An 18,998-nucleotide genomic window follows, 5' to 3' on the forward strand; every position below is an offset into this window, starting at 1 on the left:
ATGGCCGCCAACCTCACAAATACCATTAAAACATGGACACCTCCCAGTGATATCATTAAAACATAGCCACCCCTCTATGTTACCATTAAAAGATGGCCACCCCCTCTATACCATAAAACATGGTCACACCCCTCAAGAATAGCATTAAAAGTTGGCCACCCCCTCAAGAATACCATTAAAACATACTCACCCGCGTCAAGAATACCATTAAAACATTGCCACTCCCTCCAAGAATACCATTAAAACATAGCCACCCCCCAAGAATACCATTAAAACATAGTGACCACCCTCAAGAAGATCATTAAAACATGGTCACCCTCCCCCAATGATACTATTAAAACCTGGCCACCCTCTCAAGAATACCATTCAATTATTGCCACCAGCCCCTCACGAATACCATTAAAACGAGGTCACCCCACCAAGAATACCATTACAATACGTTCACCCCCTCAAGAATACCATTAAAACATGGCCACCCCCTCAAGAATGCCATTAAAAGATTTCCACCATCCCCTCACGAACACCAATAAAACATGGCTATCCCCTTATGAATAGCATTAAAACATGGCCACCCCCTCAAGAATACCATTAAAACATGGCCACCATCCCCTCAAGAATACCATTAAAAGATAGCCACACCCTCAAGAATAGCATTAAAACATGGCCACCCCCTCAAGAATACCATTAAAACATGGCCACCATCCCCTCAAGAATACCATTAAAAGATAGCCACACCCTCAAGAATACCATTAAAACATGGCCACCCCCTCAAGAATACCATTAAAACATGGCCACCCCCTCAAGAATACCATTAAAACATGGTCATTCCCAGCAAGAATACTTTTAAAACAAGGCCACCCCTCAGGAATACCATTAAAACACGGCCTCCCCCCAATTATACCATTAAAACATGGCCACCCCTTCAAGAATACCATTAAAACATGGCCACCCCCTGAGAATACCATTAAAACATGGCCACCCCCTCAAGAATACCATTAAAACATTGCCATCATCCCCTCAAGAATACTATTAAAAGATTGCCACCACCCCCTCATGAATACCATTAAAACATGGTCACCCCCAAATGATACAAATGTGAGGTAATGCATTTTGGAAGGTCTAATGCAGGTAGGGAATATACAGTGAATGGTAGAACCCTCAAGAGTATTGAAAGTCAGAGAGATAGAGGTGTACAGGTCCACAGGTCACTGAAAGGGGCAACACAGGTGGAGAAGGTAGTCAAGAAGGCATACGGCATGCTTGCCTTCATTGGCCGGGGCATTGAGTATAAAAATTGGCAAGTCATGTTGCAGCTGTATAGAACCTTAGTTAGGCCACACTTGGAGTATAGTGTTCAATTCTGGTCGCCACACTACCAGAAGGATGTGGAGGCTTTAGAGAGGGTGCAGAAGAGATTTACCAGAATATTGCCTGGTATGGAGGGCATTAGCTATGAGGAGCGATTGAATAAACTCGGTTTGTTCTCACTGGAACGAAGGAGGTTGAGGGGAGACCTGATAGAGGTCTACAAAATTATGAGGGGCATAGACAGAGTGGATAGTCAAAGGCTTTTCCCCAGGATAGAGGGGTCAATTACTAGGGGGCATAGGTTTAAGGTGAGAGGGGCAAGGTTTAGAGTAGATGTACGAGGCAAGTTTTTTTACACAGAGGGTAGTGGGTGCCTGGAACTCTCTACCGGAGGAGGTGGTGGAAGCAGGGACGATAGTGACATTTAAGGGGCATCTTGACAAATACATGAATAGGATGGGAATAGAGGGATATGGACCCAGGAAGTGTAGAAGATTGTAGTTTAGTCGGGCAGCATGGTCGGCACGGGCTTGGAGGGCCGAAGGGCCTGTTCCTGTGCTGTACATTTCTTTGTTCTTCGTTGTTGTTGTAAAATATGGCCACCCCTAAATGATACCACTAAAACATGGCCACTCCCTCAGGAATACAATTAAAACATGGCCAACCCCCTCCAAGAATACCATTGCCCTCTATGATACCATTAAAATGTGGCCACCCCCTATGATACCAATAAAACATGGTCACCCTCCTTGTACCATTAAAAAATGGTCACCACCTCCAAGAATACCATTAAAATATGGCCACCCCCCCCCCCACAAAGAATACCATTAAAATCTGGTCACCCTTTCCAAGAATACCATTAAGACATGGCCACCACCCTATGATACGATTAAAACATGTGCAGTCCCTCCAAGAATACAATTAAAAACATGGTCACCACTCTCCCCCCCCAAGGTTGCCATTAAAACATGGTCAACCCCCAGTGATATCATTAAAACATTTGCACGTTACCCCCTCCCACCGTGAGATCATTAAAACATGGCCAGTCTCTGTGATTCCTGTTACGACCCCTTTGGGGGCCAAGGACTGTGCTCGATATTGATTTCCCCCTTACACAGCGAAAAATGAACTCCTCTGGTAATCGGGGTGGGGCTTTCCCTTAACAAGGGGAACCACAGTATAAAAATCCTGACCTGAGTGCAGGGCAGGGAGCGTGGCCCTTCGGGAGAGGAGTTGTAGTTTCATTATTTAGTGTATACCGTAATTAACCTTTTGTTCATTTCTACCCTACCGTGCGTTCCTGTTGTCTCTCCCGATGGATTCTTCAATTCCAACATGGCAGCCCCTTGATTGACTCCATTAAAACATGGCCACCCCCTCAGCTGTTCCAACATGGCTGCCTCTCGAGTGACGTCATCCAAACATGGCTACTCCCAGTGGTTCCAACATGGCCGCCCCACAAGTGACTCCATTAAAACATGGCCAAGCCCCTCAGTCATTCCAACATGGCACCCCTCGAGTAACTCCATTAAAACATGGCCACTCCCAGTGATTCCAACATGGCCGCCCCACAAGTGACTCCATTAAAACATGGCCAGCCCCTCAGTCATTCCAACATGGCACCCCTCAAGTAACTCCATTAAAACATGGCCACTCCCAGTGATTCCAACATGGCCACCCTTCAACTGACTCCATTGAGACATGGGTTGGACAGAGTTGCCTCAATGTGTGCTGTAAATTCAATGCGATAACTGGGGGGATAAAAAACAAACTAGTCGCTTTCATTTCGTAAATACATTTATTCGTTTTCAGTGCAAAAGATCTGAGTAAATCCAAGAGTCGCACCCTATGGATAAATATCAGAGAATTGAGAACATGTTAACCGTCCCATTACTTCTGGCGGGGATTAAGTAATCATTCTAATGTTCCAGACTTCCAATCAACAATTAGCTGGCTGTTTACTAAAAATAGTAGAGTCTCAGACATGCTTAACTACTCCCAGTTAACCATTAACAAATCACTGCTATGCATTTACTCAAAACCTATCCGCTATTGTCAAGTGGATTATCGTTTAACCAGTCATCCAGTGTTAACCAAGAAGCGGTGACAGTTTTCGTTAACTAATCACTAACCAGTGTCAACACCTAGTCAACGGCAAACCATTTCCATTTGTGTTCGCCCACGAGCCATTGCTGGTCGCTGTTACGGGTTGCTGTTAACCAGGTATCAGAGCCTCACAGCCATTAACCAGTCACTAGCTCATTGGAATCACAATCTGATCAATTAACTGTTGACTCGGTGGGGACTAGTTGAGAGCTGGTCTAATGCACATCACCCACGGGGGGGGAGAAGCGGGGGGGTGGTCAGTGTTCTAGGGGGTCAGTGATCTGGAGGGTCAGTGGGGGTAAATGTTCTGGGGGGGTCGGGGGGGGTCAGTGTTCTGGGGGTCGGGGGGTCAGTGTTCTGGGGGAGTCGGGGGTCAGTGTTCTGGGGGTCAGGGGGTCAGTGTTCTGGGGGAGTCAGGGGGTCAGTGTTCTGGGGGGTAAGTGTTCTGGGGGGTTAGTGTTCTGGGGGGGTCAGTGTTCTGGGGGGTCAGTTTTCTGGGGCGGTCAGTGTTCTGGAGGGGGGTCAGTGTTCTGGGGGGTCAGTGTTCTGGGGGGGTCAGTGTTCTGGGGGTCAGTGTTCTGGGGGGTCAGTGTTCTGGGGGGTCAGTGTTCTGGAGGGTCAGTGTTCTGGGAGGGTCGGGTAAATGTTCTGGGGGGGTCGGTGTTCTGGGGGGGGTCGGTGTTCTGGGGGGGCGGGGGGCCAGTGTTCTGGGGGAGACGGTGTTCTGGGGGGGAAGGGGGGTCAGTTTTCTGGGGGCACCTGGGGGGTCAGTGTACTGGGGGGCAGGGAGGGCCAGTGTTCTGGGGGGGTCAGTGTTTTGGGGGGTTGGGGGGTTCAGTGTTCTGGGGGGATCGGGGGGTCGGTGTTCTGGGGGGTGGGGGGTCAGTGTTCTGGGGGAGTCGGTGTTCTGGACGGGTCGGGGGGTCAGTGTTCTGGGGGGGTCGGGGGGGTCAGTGTTCTGGGGGGGTTGGGATGTTCAGTGTTCTGGGGGGGTCGGGGGGTTTCAGTGTTCTGTGGGGTCGGGGGGGTCAGTGTTCTGGGGGGGTCGGGGCGGTCAGTGTCCTGGGGTTCGGTGTTCTGGGGGGGGTCGGGGGCGTCAGTGTTCTGGGGGGGTCGGGGGGGGTCAGTGTTCTGAGGCGGTCAGTGTTCTGGGGGTGTCAGTGTTCTGGGGGGTCAGTGTTCTGGGAGGGTCAGTGTTCTGGGGGGGTCAGTATTCTGGGGGGGTCGGGGGGGTCAGTGTTCTGGGGGGTCAGTGTTCTGGGGGGTCAGTGTTCTGGGGGGGTCAGTGTTCTGGGGGGTCAGTGTCCTGGGGGTCAGTGTTCTGGGTGTGTCAGTGTTCTGGGGGGTCTGTGTTCTGGGGGGTCAGTGTCCTGGGGGGTCAGTGTCCTGGGGGGTCAGTGTCCTGGGGGTCAGTGTTCTGGGGGGTCAGTGTCCTGGGGGGTCAGTGTTCTGGGGGGTCAGTGTTCTGGGGGGTCAGTGTTCTGGGGGGTCTGTGTTCTGGGGGTCAGTGTTCTGGGAGGGTCAGTGTTCTGGGGGGTCAGTGTTCTGGGGGGTCAGTGTTCTGGGGGGTCTGTGCTCTGGGGGGGTCAGTGTTCGGGGGGGTCAGTGTTCTGGGGGGGTCAGTGTTCTGGGGGGTCAGTGTTCTGGGGGGTCAGTGTTCTGGGGGGTCAGTGTTCTGGGAGGGTCAATGTTCTGGGGGTCAGTGTTCTGGTGGTTCAGTGTTCTGGGGTGTCAGTGTTCTGGGGGGTCAGTGTTCTGGGGGGGTCAGTGTTCTGGGGGTCAGTGTTCTGGGAGTGTCAGTGTTCTGGGGGGTCAGTGTTCTGGGGGGTCTGTGCTCTGGGGGGGTCAGTGTTCGGGGGGGGTCAGTGTTCTGGGGGGTCAGTGTTCTGGGGGGTCAGTGTTCTGGGGGTTCAGTGTTCTGGGGGGTCAGTGTTCTGGGGGGTCAGTGTTCTGGGAGGGTCAGTGTTCTGGGGGTCAGTGTTCTGGGAGGGTCAATGTTCTGGGGGGTCAGTGTTCTGGGGGTTCAGTGTTCTGGGGGTTCAGTGTTCTGGGGGGTCAGTGTTCTGGGGGGTCAGTGTTCTGGGGGGTCAGTGTTCTGCGGGGTCCATATTTTGGAGGGGTCTGATATGGGAGGGTCAGTGATTTGGGGTCAGTGTTTCAGGCTGTTCAGTGTTGGGGGGGAGGTGGGGGGGGGGGGGTCAGTGTTTTGGTGGTACCTGGTTTTGTCGTCAAGTGATTTGGTGGGCCAGAGGGGGAATCACCAACCTTTCCTCTGCAAAACCCTGTACCAATGTGAGGTCCTCTCCCAGGCCAGTATTCCAGTACTGAGGCACTGGTCACGTTCGACCAGCTGCGCTGGGTGGGCACACTATCCGCTTGCCTGACACAAGACTCCCAAAGGAAGTGCTCCGAGCCCCGCAATGGCAAGCGATCCCTAGGAGGGCAGAGGAAACGACACTCTGAAATAAATGCAACATCCCCATCGACACGTGGGAATAGCTGGTTTCAGAACGCACAAACTGGACAAGAAGCATCCGTGACGGCGCCAATCACCTCAAACGTCACCGGGTGGAGCACATGGAGGCCAAGCGTAAACAGCGGAAAGAGAGCGCAGAATCCAGAGCGCCCCACCCACCCACCTCACCAAACACCATCTGCCAAACCAGTGGCCGAGTCTGCGGATCCAGGATCGGACTATTCACCACCGTGGAACCCACCTTCCCCGGAGTGGAAGCAAATCAGCCTCGACCCTGAGAAACTGCCCAGGAAGAAGAAGGGTTTGGGGGGGGTCAGTGGTTCAGGGGGTCAGCGGTTCGGGGGGTCAGCGGTTTGGGGGGTCAATGCTTTGGGGTCAGAGGTTTGGGGGGTCATTGCTTTGGGGGGGTCAGAGGATTGCTGGTGGTCAGAGGTTTGGGGGGTCAGAGATTTGGGAGGGTCAGAGGTTTGGGGGGTCAGAGGTTTGGGGGGTCAGAGGTTTGGGGGGGTCAGAGGTTTGGGGGGTCAGAGGTTTGGGGGGTCAGAGGTTTGGGGGGTCAGAGGTTTGGGGGGTCAGAGGTTTGGGGGGTCAGTGTTTTGGGGGGGTCAGTGGTTGGGAGGTCAGAGGTTTGGGGGGTCAGTGCTTTGGGGGGGGTCAGAGGTTGGGGGTCAGATGTTTGGGGGGGTCAGAGGTTTGGGGGGTCAGAGATTTGGGAGGGTCAGAGGTTTGGGGGGTCAGAGGTTTGGGGGGTCAGAGGTTTGGGGGTCAGTGGTTTGGGGGGTCAGAGGCTTGGGGGGTCAGTGCTTTTGGGGGGTCAGTGGTTGGGAGGTCAGAGTTGCAGCTGTATAGAACCTTAGTTAGGCCACACTTGGAGTATAGTGTTCAATTCTGGTCGCCACACTACCAGAAGGATGTGGAGGCTTTAGAGAGGGTGCAGAAGAGATTTACCAGAATGTTGCCTGGTATGGAGGGCATAAGCTATGAGGAGCGATTGAATAAACTCGGTTTGTTCTCACTGGAACGAAGGAGGTTGAGGGGCGACCTGATAGAGGTATACAAAATTATGAGGGGCATAGACAGAGTGGATTGTCAGAGGCTTTTCCCCAGGGTAAAGGGGTCAATTACTAGGGGGCATAGGTTTAAGGTGAGAGGGGCAAGGTTTAGAGTAGATGTACGAGGCAAGTTTTTTACGCTGAGGGTAGTGGGTGCCTGGAACTCTCTACCGGAGGAGGTAGTGGAGGCAGGGACGATAGGGACATTTAAGGGGCATCTTGACAAATATATGAATAGGATGGGAATAGAAGGATACGGACCCAGGAAGTGTAGAAGATTGTAGTTTAGTCGGGCAGTATGGTCGGCACGGGCTTGGAGGGCCGAAGGGCCTGTTCCTGTGCTGTACATTTCTTTGTTCTTTGTTCTTTGTTCTTTGTTTGGGGGGGTCAGTGCTTTGGGGGGGTCAGTGGTTGGGGGGTCAGAGGTTTGGGGGGTCAGTGGTTTGGGGTCAGAGGTTTGGGGGGTCAGTGCTTTGGGGGGTCAGAGGATTGGGGGGTTAGAGGTTTGGGGGGTCAGTGCTTTGGGGGGTCAGTAGTTGGGAGGTCAGAGGTTTGGGGGGTCAGTGCTTTGGGGGGGTCAGTGGTTGGGGGTCAGAGGTTTGGGGGGTCAGAGGTTTGGGGGGTCAGAGGTTTGGGGGTCAGTGGTTTGGGGGTCAATGGTTTGGGGGTCAATGGTTTGGGGGGTCAGAGGTTTGGGGGTCAGTGGTTTGGGGGTCAGTGGTTTGGGGGGTCAGTGCTTTGGGGAGTCAGTAGTTGGGAGGTCAGTGGTTTGGGGGGTCAGTGCTTTGGGAGCGTCAGTGGTTGGGGGTCAGAGGTTAGGGGGTCAGAGGTTTGGGGGGTCAGTGCTTTGGGGGGGTCAGTGGTTGGGGGTCAGAGGTTTGGGGGGTCAGTGCTTTGGGGGGTCAGAGGTTTGGGGGGTCAGTGGTTTGGGGGGTCAGTAGTTGGGAGGTCAGAGATTTGGGGGGTCAGTGCTTTGGGGGGGTCAGTGGTTGGGGGTCAGAGGTTTGGGGGGTCAGAGGTTTGGGGGTCAGAGGTTTGGGGGTCAGTGGTTTGGGGGTCAGTGGTTTGGGGGGTCAGAGGTTTGGGGGTCAGAGGTTTGGGGGGTCAGTGGTTTGGGGTCAGAGGTTTGGGGGGTCAGTGCTTTGGGGGGTCAGAGGATTGGGGGGTTAGAGGTTTGGGGGGTCAGTGCTTTGGGGGGTCAGTAGTTGGGAGGTCAGAGGTTTGGGGGGTCAGTGCTTTGGGGGGGTCAGTGGTTGGGGGTCAGAGGTTGGGGGGGTCAGAGGTTTGGGGGGTCAGAGGTTTGGGGGTCAGTGGTTTGGGGGTCAATGGTTTGGGGGTCAATGGTTTGGGGGGTCAGAGGTTTGGGGGTCAGTGGTTTGGGGGTCAGTGGTTTGGGGGGTCAGTGCTTTGGGGAGTCAGTAGTTGGGAGGTCAGTGGTTTGGGGGGTCAGTGCTTTGGGAGCGTCAGTGGTTGGGGGTCAGAGGTTAGGGGGTCAGAGGTTTGGGGGGTCAGTGCTTTGGGGGGGTCAGTGGTTGGGGGTCAGAGGTTGGGGGTCAGAGGTTTGGGGGGTCAGTGCTTTGGGGGGTCAGAGGTTTGGGGGGTCAGTGCTTTGGGGGGTCAGTAGTTGGGAGGTCAGAGATTTGGGGGGTCAGTGCTTTGGGGGGGTCAGTGGTTGGGGGTCAGAGGTTTGGGGGGTCAGAGGTTTGGGGGTCAGAGGTTTGGGGGTCAGTGGTTTGGGGGTCAGTGGTTTGGGGGGTCAGAGGTTTGGGGGGTCAGAGGTTTGGGGGTCAGTGGTTTGGGGGGTCAGAGGTTTGGGGGGTCAGTGCTTTGGGGAGTCAGTAGTTGGGAGGTCAGTGGTTTGGGGGGTCAGTGCTTTGGGGGGGTCAGTGGTTGGGGGTCAGAGGTTAGGGGGTCAGAGGTTTGGGGGGTCATTGCTTTGGGGGGGTCAGTGGTTGGGGGGTCAGAGGTTTGGGGGGTCAGTGTTTTGGGGTCAGAGGTTTGGGGGGTCAGTGCTTTGGGGTCAGAGGTTTGGGGGGTCAGTGCTTTGGGGGTCAGAGGTTTGGGGGGTCAGAGGTTTGGGGAGGGTCAGAGGTTTGGGGAGGGTCAGAGGTTTGGGGAGGGTCAGAGGTATAGGGGGTCAGAGGTTTGGGGTGTCAGAGGTTTGGGGGGGTCAGAGGTTTGGGGGGTCAGAGGTTTTGGGGGTCAGAGGTTTGGGGGGTCAGAGGTTTGGGGGGTCAGAGGTTTGGGGGGTCAGAGGTTTGGGGGGTTAGAGGTTTGGGGGGTCAGAGGTTTGGGGGGGTCAGTGGTTTGGGGGGGTCAGTGGTTTGGTGGGTCAGAGGTTTGGGGGGGTCAGTGGCTTGGGGGCTCAGAGGTTTGGGGGTCAGAGGTTTGGGGGTCAGAGATTTGGGGGTCAGAGGTTTGGGGATCAGTGGTTTGGGGCAGTGGTTTGGGGCAGTGGTTTGGGGGTCAGAGGTTTGGGGGTCAGAGGTTTGGGGGTCAGTGGTTTGGGGGTCAGTGGATTGGGGGGTCAGTGGTTTGTTGGGGGTCAGAGGTTTGGGGGGGCCAGAGGTTTGGGGGGTCAGAGGTTTGGGGGGTCAGAGGTTTGGGGGGTCAGAGGTTTGGGGGGTCAGAGGTTTGGGGGGGGTCAGAGGTTTGGGGCATCAGAGATTTGGGGGGTCAGCGGTTTGGGGGGTCAGAGGTTTGGGGGTCAGTGGTTTGGGGGGTCAGTGGTTTGGGCGTTCAGAGGTTTGGGGGGGTCAGAGGTTTGGGGGTCAGAGGTTTGGGGGTCAGTTGTTTGGGGGGTCAGTGGTTTGGGGGGTCAGAGATGTGGGGGGTCAGTGGTTTGGGGGGTCAGAGGTTTGGGGTCAGAGGTTTGGGGGGTCAGAGGTTTGGGGAGTCAGTGGTTTGGAGGGTCAGAGCTTTGGGGGTCAGTGGTTTGGGGGGTCAGTGGTTTGGGGCGTCAGAGATTTGGGGGGTCAGCGGTTTGGGGGGTCAGAGGTTTGGGGGTCAGTGGTTTGGGGGTCAGTGGTTTGGGGGGTCAGTGGTTTGGAGGGTCAGAGGTTTGGGGGTCAGTGGTTTGGGGGTCAGAGGTTTGGGGTCAGAGGTTTGGGGGTCAGAGGTTTGGGGAGTCAGTGGTTTGGAGGGTCAGAGCTTTGGGGGTCAGTGGTTTGGGGGGTCAGTGGTTTGGGGCGTCAGAGATTTGGGGGGTCAGCGGTTTGGGGGGTCAGAGGTTTGGGGGTCAGTGGTTTGGGGGTCAGTGGTTTGGGGGGTCAGTGGTTTGGAGGGTCAGAGGTTTGGGGGTCAGTGGTTTGGGGGTCAGAGGTTTGGGGTCAGAGGTTTGGGGGTCAGAGGTTTGGGGAGTCAGTGGTTTGGGGGGTCAGAGGTTTGGGGAGTCAGAGGTTTGGGGGGTCAGAGGTTTGGGGGGTCAGAGGATTCAAGGGGTCAATGTCAGGTTGTTCGATGTCAGGATTTTTGTAAGGGGCAGTTTCTGGAAGCTGAGAGTTTGGGGGTTTTGCTTTGCCTTGCGAAACCGTTGTGTGGCCCCCATCGGTTTCCACTCGCAGAGCGGCCGGTGATTCTGTGAAGAGAGCAGAGAGAGAACGTCACAGCAGGGCCGAATTTCGGGATGCTGCTTTGCCGATGCAGCTCACGGCTGCTCGAGGCCACGCGGCTCTGTTCGGAGAGGGGGGTGGGGGGGGGCTGGCGGGAAGCACTCACCTCCAAATCCTCGCGCGCCCCCGTCTCTACCTCTTGGCAAGTCTCCGGAGGAAGCAGCAGGTGACGGAAGCAATGATGGTGATGGTGACAGTGAGGGAGACGGCCACTCCAGTCACCATTGGGATCAAGAGTGTATCAGAGGCTGAGAAACAGGAAAGATGATCCTTAAACAGTAGAACGTCAACAAAAGACTTTCAGCCTCTTCGCCTCGGGCACGCACGTCACCATCGCCCCCTCCCCCACCCCCGCACACACTGTGGGCCTCCACACCATCCCCCCCCCCCCCCCCCCCCCCCCCGCAAAATACTTTGGGTCTCCCCGTCTCTCAAAATTGTGGGACTTCACACCCCTCCTCCTCCCCAAACAGTGGGTCTCCTCATCTTTATCTTATTTGTGTCTAACAGTTAGTAGATAAGTAGAAACAAATGCTTGCCGATATTATATAACATACGTGTCATGACTCTGAGTTTTACAGCATGGAATGAGACCTATGGCATCCGTGACGATCATCAAGCACCTCCTCTTTCCATTTTAGGGCCCAATTCTTTTGATTTCCAATTAAGGGGCAATTTGGCGTGGCCAGTCCACCTACCCTGCACATCCTTTTGGGTTGGATTGGATTGTATTGGATTTGTTTATTGTCACGTGTACCAATGTACAGTGAAAAGTATTTTCTGCGAGCAGATCATTAAGTACATGAAAATAAAATAAAATAAAAAGAAAATACATAATAGGGCAACACAAGGTACACAATGCAAATAAATAGACATCGGGTGAAGCAAATGTCATAATATCCACTCATGTATATAATGAGATGCAGACAGACAGTGATTGACACATAGGATGACCAGTAAGCATACAACACAGCACAGCCAATCACCAGACAGAACACTACCACTACAAAGCCAGAGGGCACTAGGTTTCCCTCTCCCTTGAGACCCAGCCACTGAGACAGTCAGAGTGCACGAGCTAGCCAGTGCAAACACCATGCGATAGCTAGTAAGTCTGATCAGGCTACTACAAGGTCTCCAGTCAGTTCAGTATAGTGTCGACACACAGCTGAATATGTATATCAGTTCTATCGTTGAATAAAACAGTGTTGGATCTTCTCCAGTGTTAGACGTCTGTTTCTAGCTTCCCTGCGTCGAGTGCAGTCCACATCAAACCTACCTGCCGAACACATCAGCATACAGGGTGTCGTGTTAATGAGGTCAGTCTATAAGAGGGCCATTTAGGAGTTTGGTAACTCCGGGGAAGAAGCTGTTTTTGAGTCTGTTCGTGCGTGTTCTCAGACTTCTGTATCTCCTGCCCGATGGAAGAAGTTGGAAGAGTGAGTAAGCCGGGCGGGAGGGCTCTTTGATTTTGTTGCCCGCTTTCCCCAGTTGAGACCCACGCAGAATCGGGGAGAAAGTGCAAACTCCACACGGACAGTGACCCGGGGCCGGGATCGAACCCGGGTCCTCAGCGCCATCAGGCAGCAGTGCTCGCGACTGTGCCGCCCTGCATTTCCCATTGTCTTCTCCCATTTTCCAGCACTTGGCCCATAGCCTTGTATGCTATAGCGTTTCAATTGCTGAGCTAAATAATTCTGAAATGTTGTGAGGGTTCCCGCCTCTACCCGCTTTCAGGCAGCGAGTTCCAAATTCCCATCACCCTCTGGGTGAAAAGGTTTCCCTCACATAGCCTCTAGATCTCCTGCCCCTTACCGTAAATCTATGCCCCCTGGTTACTGATCCCTCCACTAAAGGGAAAGTACTTTCCTATCCACCTTATCTACATCCCTCATAATTTTATAAACCACAATTAGGCCTTCTCTGTGGAAACAACCCCAGCCTATCCAGCCTTAGCTGGAACAATCCAGCCTTGATTATTATTGGTAATTATACTCATATACATGCATTATGTCACCCTAATTATCAGTTGTGAACGGACATAGATAATTTCTAAACAAATGTATTCATAGAATCATAGAAGTTTACAGCATGGAAACAGGCCCTTCGGCCCAACCAGTCCATGCCGCCCAGTTTTTACCATTAAGCTAGTCCCAGTTGCCCACACGGCCCATAACCCTCTATACCCATCTTACCCATGTAACCATCTAAATGCTTTTTAAAAGACACAATTGTACCCGCCTCTACTACTACCTCTGGCAGCACATTCCAGACACTCACTACCCTCTGAGTGAAGAAATTGCCCCTCTGGGCCCTTCTGAATCTCTCCCCTCTCACCTTAAACCTATGCCCTCTAGTTTTAGACTCCCCTACCTTTGGAAAAAGATGTTGACTATCTACCTTATCTATGCCCCTCATTATTTTATAGACCTCTATAAGATCACCTCCAGGGAAAAAAGCCCCAGTCTATCCAGCCTCTCCTTATAACTCGAACAATCAAGTCCTGGTAACATCCTAGTAAATCTTTTCTGCACTCTTTCTAGTTTAATAATATCCTTTCTATAATAGGGTGACCAGAACTGCACACAGTATTCCAAGTGTGGCCGTACCAATGTCTTGTACAACTTCAACAAGACATCCCAACTCCTGTATTCAATTTTCTGACCAATGAAACCAAGCATGCCGAATGCCTTCTTCACCACCCTGTCCACCTGCGACTCCACCTTCAAGGAGCTATGAACCTGTACTCCTAGATCTCTTTGTTCTATAACTCTCCCCAACGCCATACCATTAACTGAGTAGGTCCTGGCCTGATTCGATCTGCCAAAATGCATCACCTCACATTTATCTAAATTAAACTCCATCTGCCATTCGTCGGCCCACTGGCCTAATTGATCAAGATCCCGTTGCAATCCTAGATAACCTTCTTCACTATCCACTGTGCCACCAATCTTGGTGTCATCTGCAAACTTACTAACCATGCCTCCTAAATTCTCATCCAAATCCTTAATATAAATCACAAATAACAGTGGACCCAGCACCGATCCCTGAGGCACACCACTGGTCACAGGCCTCCAGTTTGAAAAACAACCCTCTACAACCACGCTCTGTCTTCTGTCGTCCAGCCAATTTTGAATCCAATTGGCAACCTCACCCTGGATCCCGTGAGCTTTAACCTTCTGCAACAACCTCCCATGCGGTACCTTGTCAAAGGCTTTGCTAAAGTCCATGTAGACAACGTCTACTGCTCTGCCCTCATCTACCTTCTTGGTCAGCCCCTCAAAAAACTCAATCAAATTTGTGAGACATGATTTTCCACGCACAAAGCCATGCTGACTGCCCCGAATCAGTCCTTGCCTCTCTAAATGCTTGTAGATCCTGTCTCTCAGAATACCTTCTAGCAACTTACCTACTACAGACGTTCGGCTCACCGGTCCGTAGTTCCCAGGCTTTTCCCTGCTGCCCTTCTTAAACAAGGGCACAACATTCGCCACTCTCCAATCTTCAGGCACCTCACCTGTGGCTGCCGATGATTCGAATATCTCTGTTAGGGGACCCGCAATTTCCTCCCTAGCCTCCCACAACATCCTGGGATACATTTCATCAGGTCCCGGGGATTTATCTACCTTGATGAGCTTTAAGACTTCCAGCACCTCCTCCTCTGTAATACGCACACTTCTCAAGACATCACTATTTATTTCCCTTAGTTTCCTAACATCCATGCCTTTCTCCACCGTGAATACCGATGAGAAATATTCATTCAGGATCTCACCCAACTCTTGTGGCTCTGCACATAGATGTCCTTGTTGATCCTTAAGAGGCCCTACTCTGTCCCTAGTTACTCTTTTTCCCTTTATGTATCTGTAGAAGCTCTTTGGATTCTCCTTTGCATTATTTGCCAAAGCAATTTCATGTCCCCTTTTTGCCCTCCTGATTTCCCTCTTAACTCTATTTCGACAATCTCTATACTCTTCAAGGGATCCACTTGATCCCAGTTGTTTATGTACGTCATATGCCTCCTTCTTCTTTTTGACCAGAGTCTCAATATCTCGAGTCATCCAGGGTTCCCTACTTCTACCAGCCTTGCCCTTCACTCTAAAGGGAATGTGCTTACCCTGAACCCTGGTTAACACATTTTTAAAAGCCTCCCATTTACCAGCTGTCCCTTTGCCTGCCAACAGTCTCCCCCAATCTACCTCTGAAAGTTCCTGTCTGATATCCTCAAAATTGGCCTTGCCCCAATTAAGAATTTTAACTCTTGGGCCAGACCTATCATTCTCCATAGCTATCTTAAAACTAATGGAGTTATGGTCACTTGTCCCAAAGTGATCCCTCACTAACACTTCTGTCACTTGCCCTTCCTTATTTCCCAAGACGAGGTCAAGTTTTGCCCCCTCTCTAGTCGGTCCATCCACATACTGAATGAGAAATTCCTCCTGAATACACTCAACAAATTTCCCTCCATCCAAGCCCCTAATGCTATGGCTGTCCCAGTCAATGTTGGGAAAGTTAAAGTCCCCTACTATTACCACCCTATTTTTCTTGCAGCTATCTGTAATCTCCTTACATATTCACTCCTCAATTTCCCGCTGACTATTTGGGGGCCTGTAGTACAGTCCTATCAAGGTGATCTCTCCCTTCTTATTTTTCAGTTCCACCCATATAGACTCAGTGGGCGAACCCTTGGATATATCCCCTCTAAGTACTGCCGTGATGTTCTCCCTAATCAAAAACGCCACTCCCCCTCCTCTCTTACCTCCTGTTCTATCCTTTCTATAGCATCTGTACCCTGGAACATTGAGCTGCCAGTCCTGCCCCTCCCTTAGCCATGTTTCAGTCATAGCTATAATATCCCAGTCCCATGTGCCCATCCATGCCCTGAGTTCATCCGCTTTGCCCGTCAGGCCCCTTGCATTGAAATGAATGCAGTTTTGATTGGTTTGATTGGTGTATGTTAATTACTTGGGAGATAAACTAAGATATAATTTCTCTGTATTTTCTATGATCAGGCAGCTGGAAAGCCACCTAGTGGATGCTTAGGTCCCCTGCTCTAGCTTGGAGTAAAGTTCTTGGACTGAAACTTGGGCGGACTCCCCCGGTTGCGTTACACACGAAAATCAGTGCGGCGCAACGCAGCCAGTTGATGCCGGGAAATCCCACTTCCGGAATCTACCCGGCTGACCTCGCCCTGCGAGATCTAACGTGAGATCACGCTCTGGAATAATCAACATATTAGAATGAGACAGCTAGTCTCACACTAATATGCATTGCTGAGGTCTAACCTAGGTGTGGGATCTAACTCCCGTGCCTTGGAGACCACAAGTGAGCACCATTCAGTGCTGAGCTCCACAAGCGAGGATCACACGGAACAGCGCTCATGGGGGTCTCCTCTGGCAGGGCGGTACCTTGGCACTGCTGGTGTTACCTGGGCATGTTTGTTTTACGCGGATGTTCATGGATTAATGTTATTGTTGTTTTGGACTACATTTGTTCAGGTTTATCTTTCTGAGGAATTAACCTTGCGTTTTCATTAATAATAATTAATCTTTGTTAGTGCCACAAGTAGGCTTACATTTTTAAAAATAAATTTAGAGTGGCCAATCATTATTTGTTCCAATTAAGGGGCAATTTAGCCTGGCCAATTCACCTAACCTGCACATCTTTGGATTGGGACACGGGGAGAATGTGCAAACTCCACACGGACAGTGACCCAGAGCCGGGATCGAACTCGGGTCCTCAACGCCATGAGGGAAAAGTGCTAACCACTCTGCCACCGTGCCGCTTATTCAAGTAGGCTTACATTAACACTGCAATGAAGTTACTGTGACAATCCCCTAGTCGCCACACTCCGGCGCCTGTTCGGGTACACGGGGAGAATCATTACAGACACTTTAGAATATTTGATTTGATTTGAGATAATATTTGATTTGATTTATTATTGTCACATGTATTAGTAGACAGTGAAAAGTATTGTTTCTTGCATGATACACAGACAATGCATACCGTACACAAGGAAGGAAGGAGAGACTGCAGAATATAATGTTACAGTTATAGCAAGGTGTAGAGAAAAGATCAACTTAATACGAGGTAGGTCCATTCAAAAGTCTGATGGCAGTAGGGAAGAAGCTGTTCTTGAGTCGGTTGGTACGTGATCTCAAACTTTTGTATCTTTTTCCTGAAGGAAGAAGGTGGAAGAGAGTATGTCCGGGGTGCGTGGGGTTTTAATTATGCTGGCTGCCTTTCCGAGGCAGTGGGAATTGTAGACAGGGTCAATGGATGGGAGGCTGGTTTCCGTGATGGACTGGGCTACATTCACAACCTTTTGTAGTTTCCTGCGGTCTTGGACAGAGCAGGCTCCATACCAAGCTGTGATACAACCAGAAAGAATGCTCTCTATGGTGCATCTGTAGAGGTTGGTGAGAGTCATAGCTGACATGCCAAATTTCCTGAGTAGAAGTTTAGAACCGAAACCGCAAGGACACTTACATAATTGATTCTGGCAAGGCAGCACGGTGGCGCAGTGGTTAGCCCTGCTGCCTCACGGCGCCGAGGACCCAGGTTCGATCCCGGCTCTGGGTCACTGTCTGTGTGGAGTTTGCACATTCTCCCCGTGTCTGCGTGGGTTTCACCCCCACAACCCAAAGATGTGCAGGGTAGGTGGATTGGCCACGCTGAATTGCCCCTCAATTGGAAAAAATAATTGGGTACTCTAAACATATTGGAAAAAAAAGATAGTGGGCGCAATTCTCCCATCGGGAGTCCCGATGCCGGAGTGAAAACCGGAGTGTTTCACTCCGGCGTCGGAGGCTGCTCCCAGCCCCCTATTCTCCCGCCCCCGGGGGGCTCGGAGCGGCGTCACGTCATTTACGCGGCCAGCGCCAACCCGCACATACGCGGTTGCCGTCCTCCCCGAGGCCGCCCCGCAAGAAGATGTCGGATGGATCTTGTGGGGCGGCGGAGGAAAGGAGGTTCTCCTTCAGAGAGGCCGGCCCGCCGATCGGTGGGCACCGAACGCGGGCCAGACCCCTTTTGAGGCCCCCCCCCCCCCCAGTGCAGGATCCCCCCTCCCTCCCCCTACAGGCCGTCCCCCCAGCATTCCCGCGCTGTTCCTGCCGGCAGCGACCAGGTGTGGACGGCGCCGGCGGGAAGCCGTCGTGTTGGGCAGGCCGCTCGGCCCATCCGGGCCAGCGAATCGCCGCTCGCCCGTTACAAATGGCGAGCGGCGATTCTCCCAGCGGCCAGCCGTGATTCTCGCCGCGCCGGTTTGACACGGGGGGGTGGGAGAATCGCGTGCGGGTGCCGGGGTGGCGAGGCGGGACTCGCGCGGCGCCCCGGTGATTCTCCCACCCGGCGGGGGGGGGGCAGACAAAAAATTAAAAAGGTGTAAAGTAGAGATGATTAAATAGAATGGGTCCCTGATCGTGTTTCTGGTTCGGTCGAAACAGAGGCTGGTATCCAGTTGAAAACCTTTACTCCACCCTTTTTCAAACGAGCAGAGAATTAACCCTAACCAGTTAACAGCTGAAAATGTATTTATATTTCTGCAGGAATCGAGAATGACAAATTTTAAGTTTGAATTGTCAGATATGTTCAGACTAATTAACCCGTCTTGCCCCAAGCGGAATGGATTTTTTGTGTTTTATTTTACAGGTACTGCAAGTGGAATAAGATTTGCAGCACTTCAGGAATTTGAGAAGACTTTCAATTTGTAGCAGTCGGCCGGATTTAATAGCTAGCGAAAGCAGGGGTGGGCAGCGGACAGCTAGTGAGAGTAGTCAAGAAAGCATGCGGAATGCTTGCCTTCATTGGACGGGGCATAGAGTATAAAAACTGGCAAGTCATGCTACAGTTGTATAGAACCTTGGTAAGACCGCACTTGGAATATTGCGCACAATTCTGGTCGCCACACCACCAGAAGGATGTGGAGGCTTTGGAGAGGGGGCAGAGGAGGTTTACCAGGATGTTGCCTGGTCTGGAGTGTGTTAGCTATGCGGAGAAGCTGAATAGACTCGGACTGTTTTCATTAGAACAACAGAGGTTGAGGGGTGACCTGATAGAGGTCTACAAGATGATGAGGAGCATGGATAGAGTGGATGGGCAGGCACTCTTTCCCAGGGTGGAGGGGTCAGCCGCCAGGGGGTTTAAGGTCCATGGGGCACAATTTAGAGGAGATGTGTGAGGCAGATTTTTACGCAGAGGGTGGTGAGTGCCTGAAACGCGTTGCCAGGGGAGGTTGTGGAAGTAGATACATTAGCGGCGTTCTAAAGGCATCTTGACAAATACATGGATAGGATGGGTACAGAGGGATACAGCACAAGGAAGTGCTGAGGGTTTTGGCCAAGGGTGGTATCATGCCGGTACAGGCTTGGGGGGCCGAAGGGCCTGTTCCTGTGCTGCACTGTTCTTTGTTCTATGTTCTTTGTAGTTACAAAAGACAGAATAGATGGA

At 52.1% G+C, this 18,998-nt stretch overlaps 1 protein-coding gene across 1 annotated transcript in view; it reads right to left on the reverse strand.

Annotated features, from left to right (window-relative positions):
* Window positions 1-3,087: 3,087 nt before the first annotated feature.
* The window catches only part of LOC140410322 (immunoglobulin superfamily member 8-like), an 80,459-nt gene continuing 64,548 nt past the window's right edge, over window positions 3,088-18,998 (reverse strand). Inside the window, exons 5-6 of the mRNA XM_072498316.1 lie at window positions 10,660-10,801; window positions 3,088-10,519 (exon numbers count right to left, since the gene is read on the reverse strand). Coding sequence (XP_072354417.1) covers window positions 10,686-10,801 — 116 coding nt within the window. The 3' untranslated portion in view covers window positions 3,088-10,519; window positions 10,660-10,685. The remainder of the gene's footprint in view (window positions 10,520-10,659; window positions 10,802-18,998) is intronic.

Source organism: Scyliorhinus torazame, chromosome 4, assembly GCF_047496885.1.
Source record: "Scyliorhinus torazame isolate Kashiwa2021f chromosome 4, sScyTor2.1, whole genome shotgun sequence".
In the NCBI taxonomy this organism is placed as follows: domain Eukaryota; kingdom Metazoa; phylum Chordata; class Chondrichthyes; order Carcharhiniformes; family Scyliorhinidae; genus Scyliorhinus; species Scyliorhinus torazame.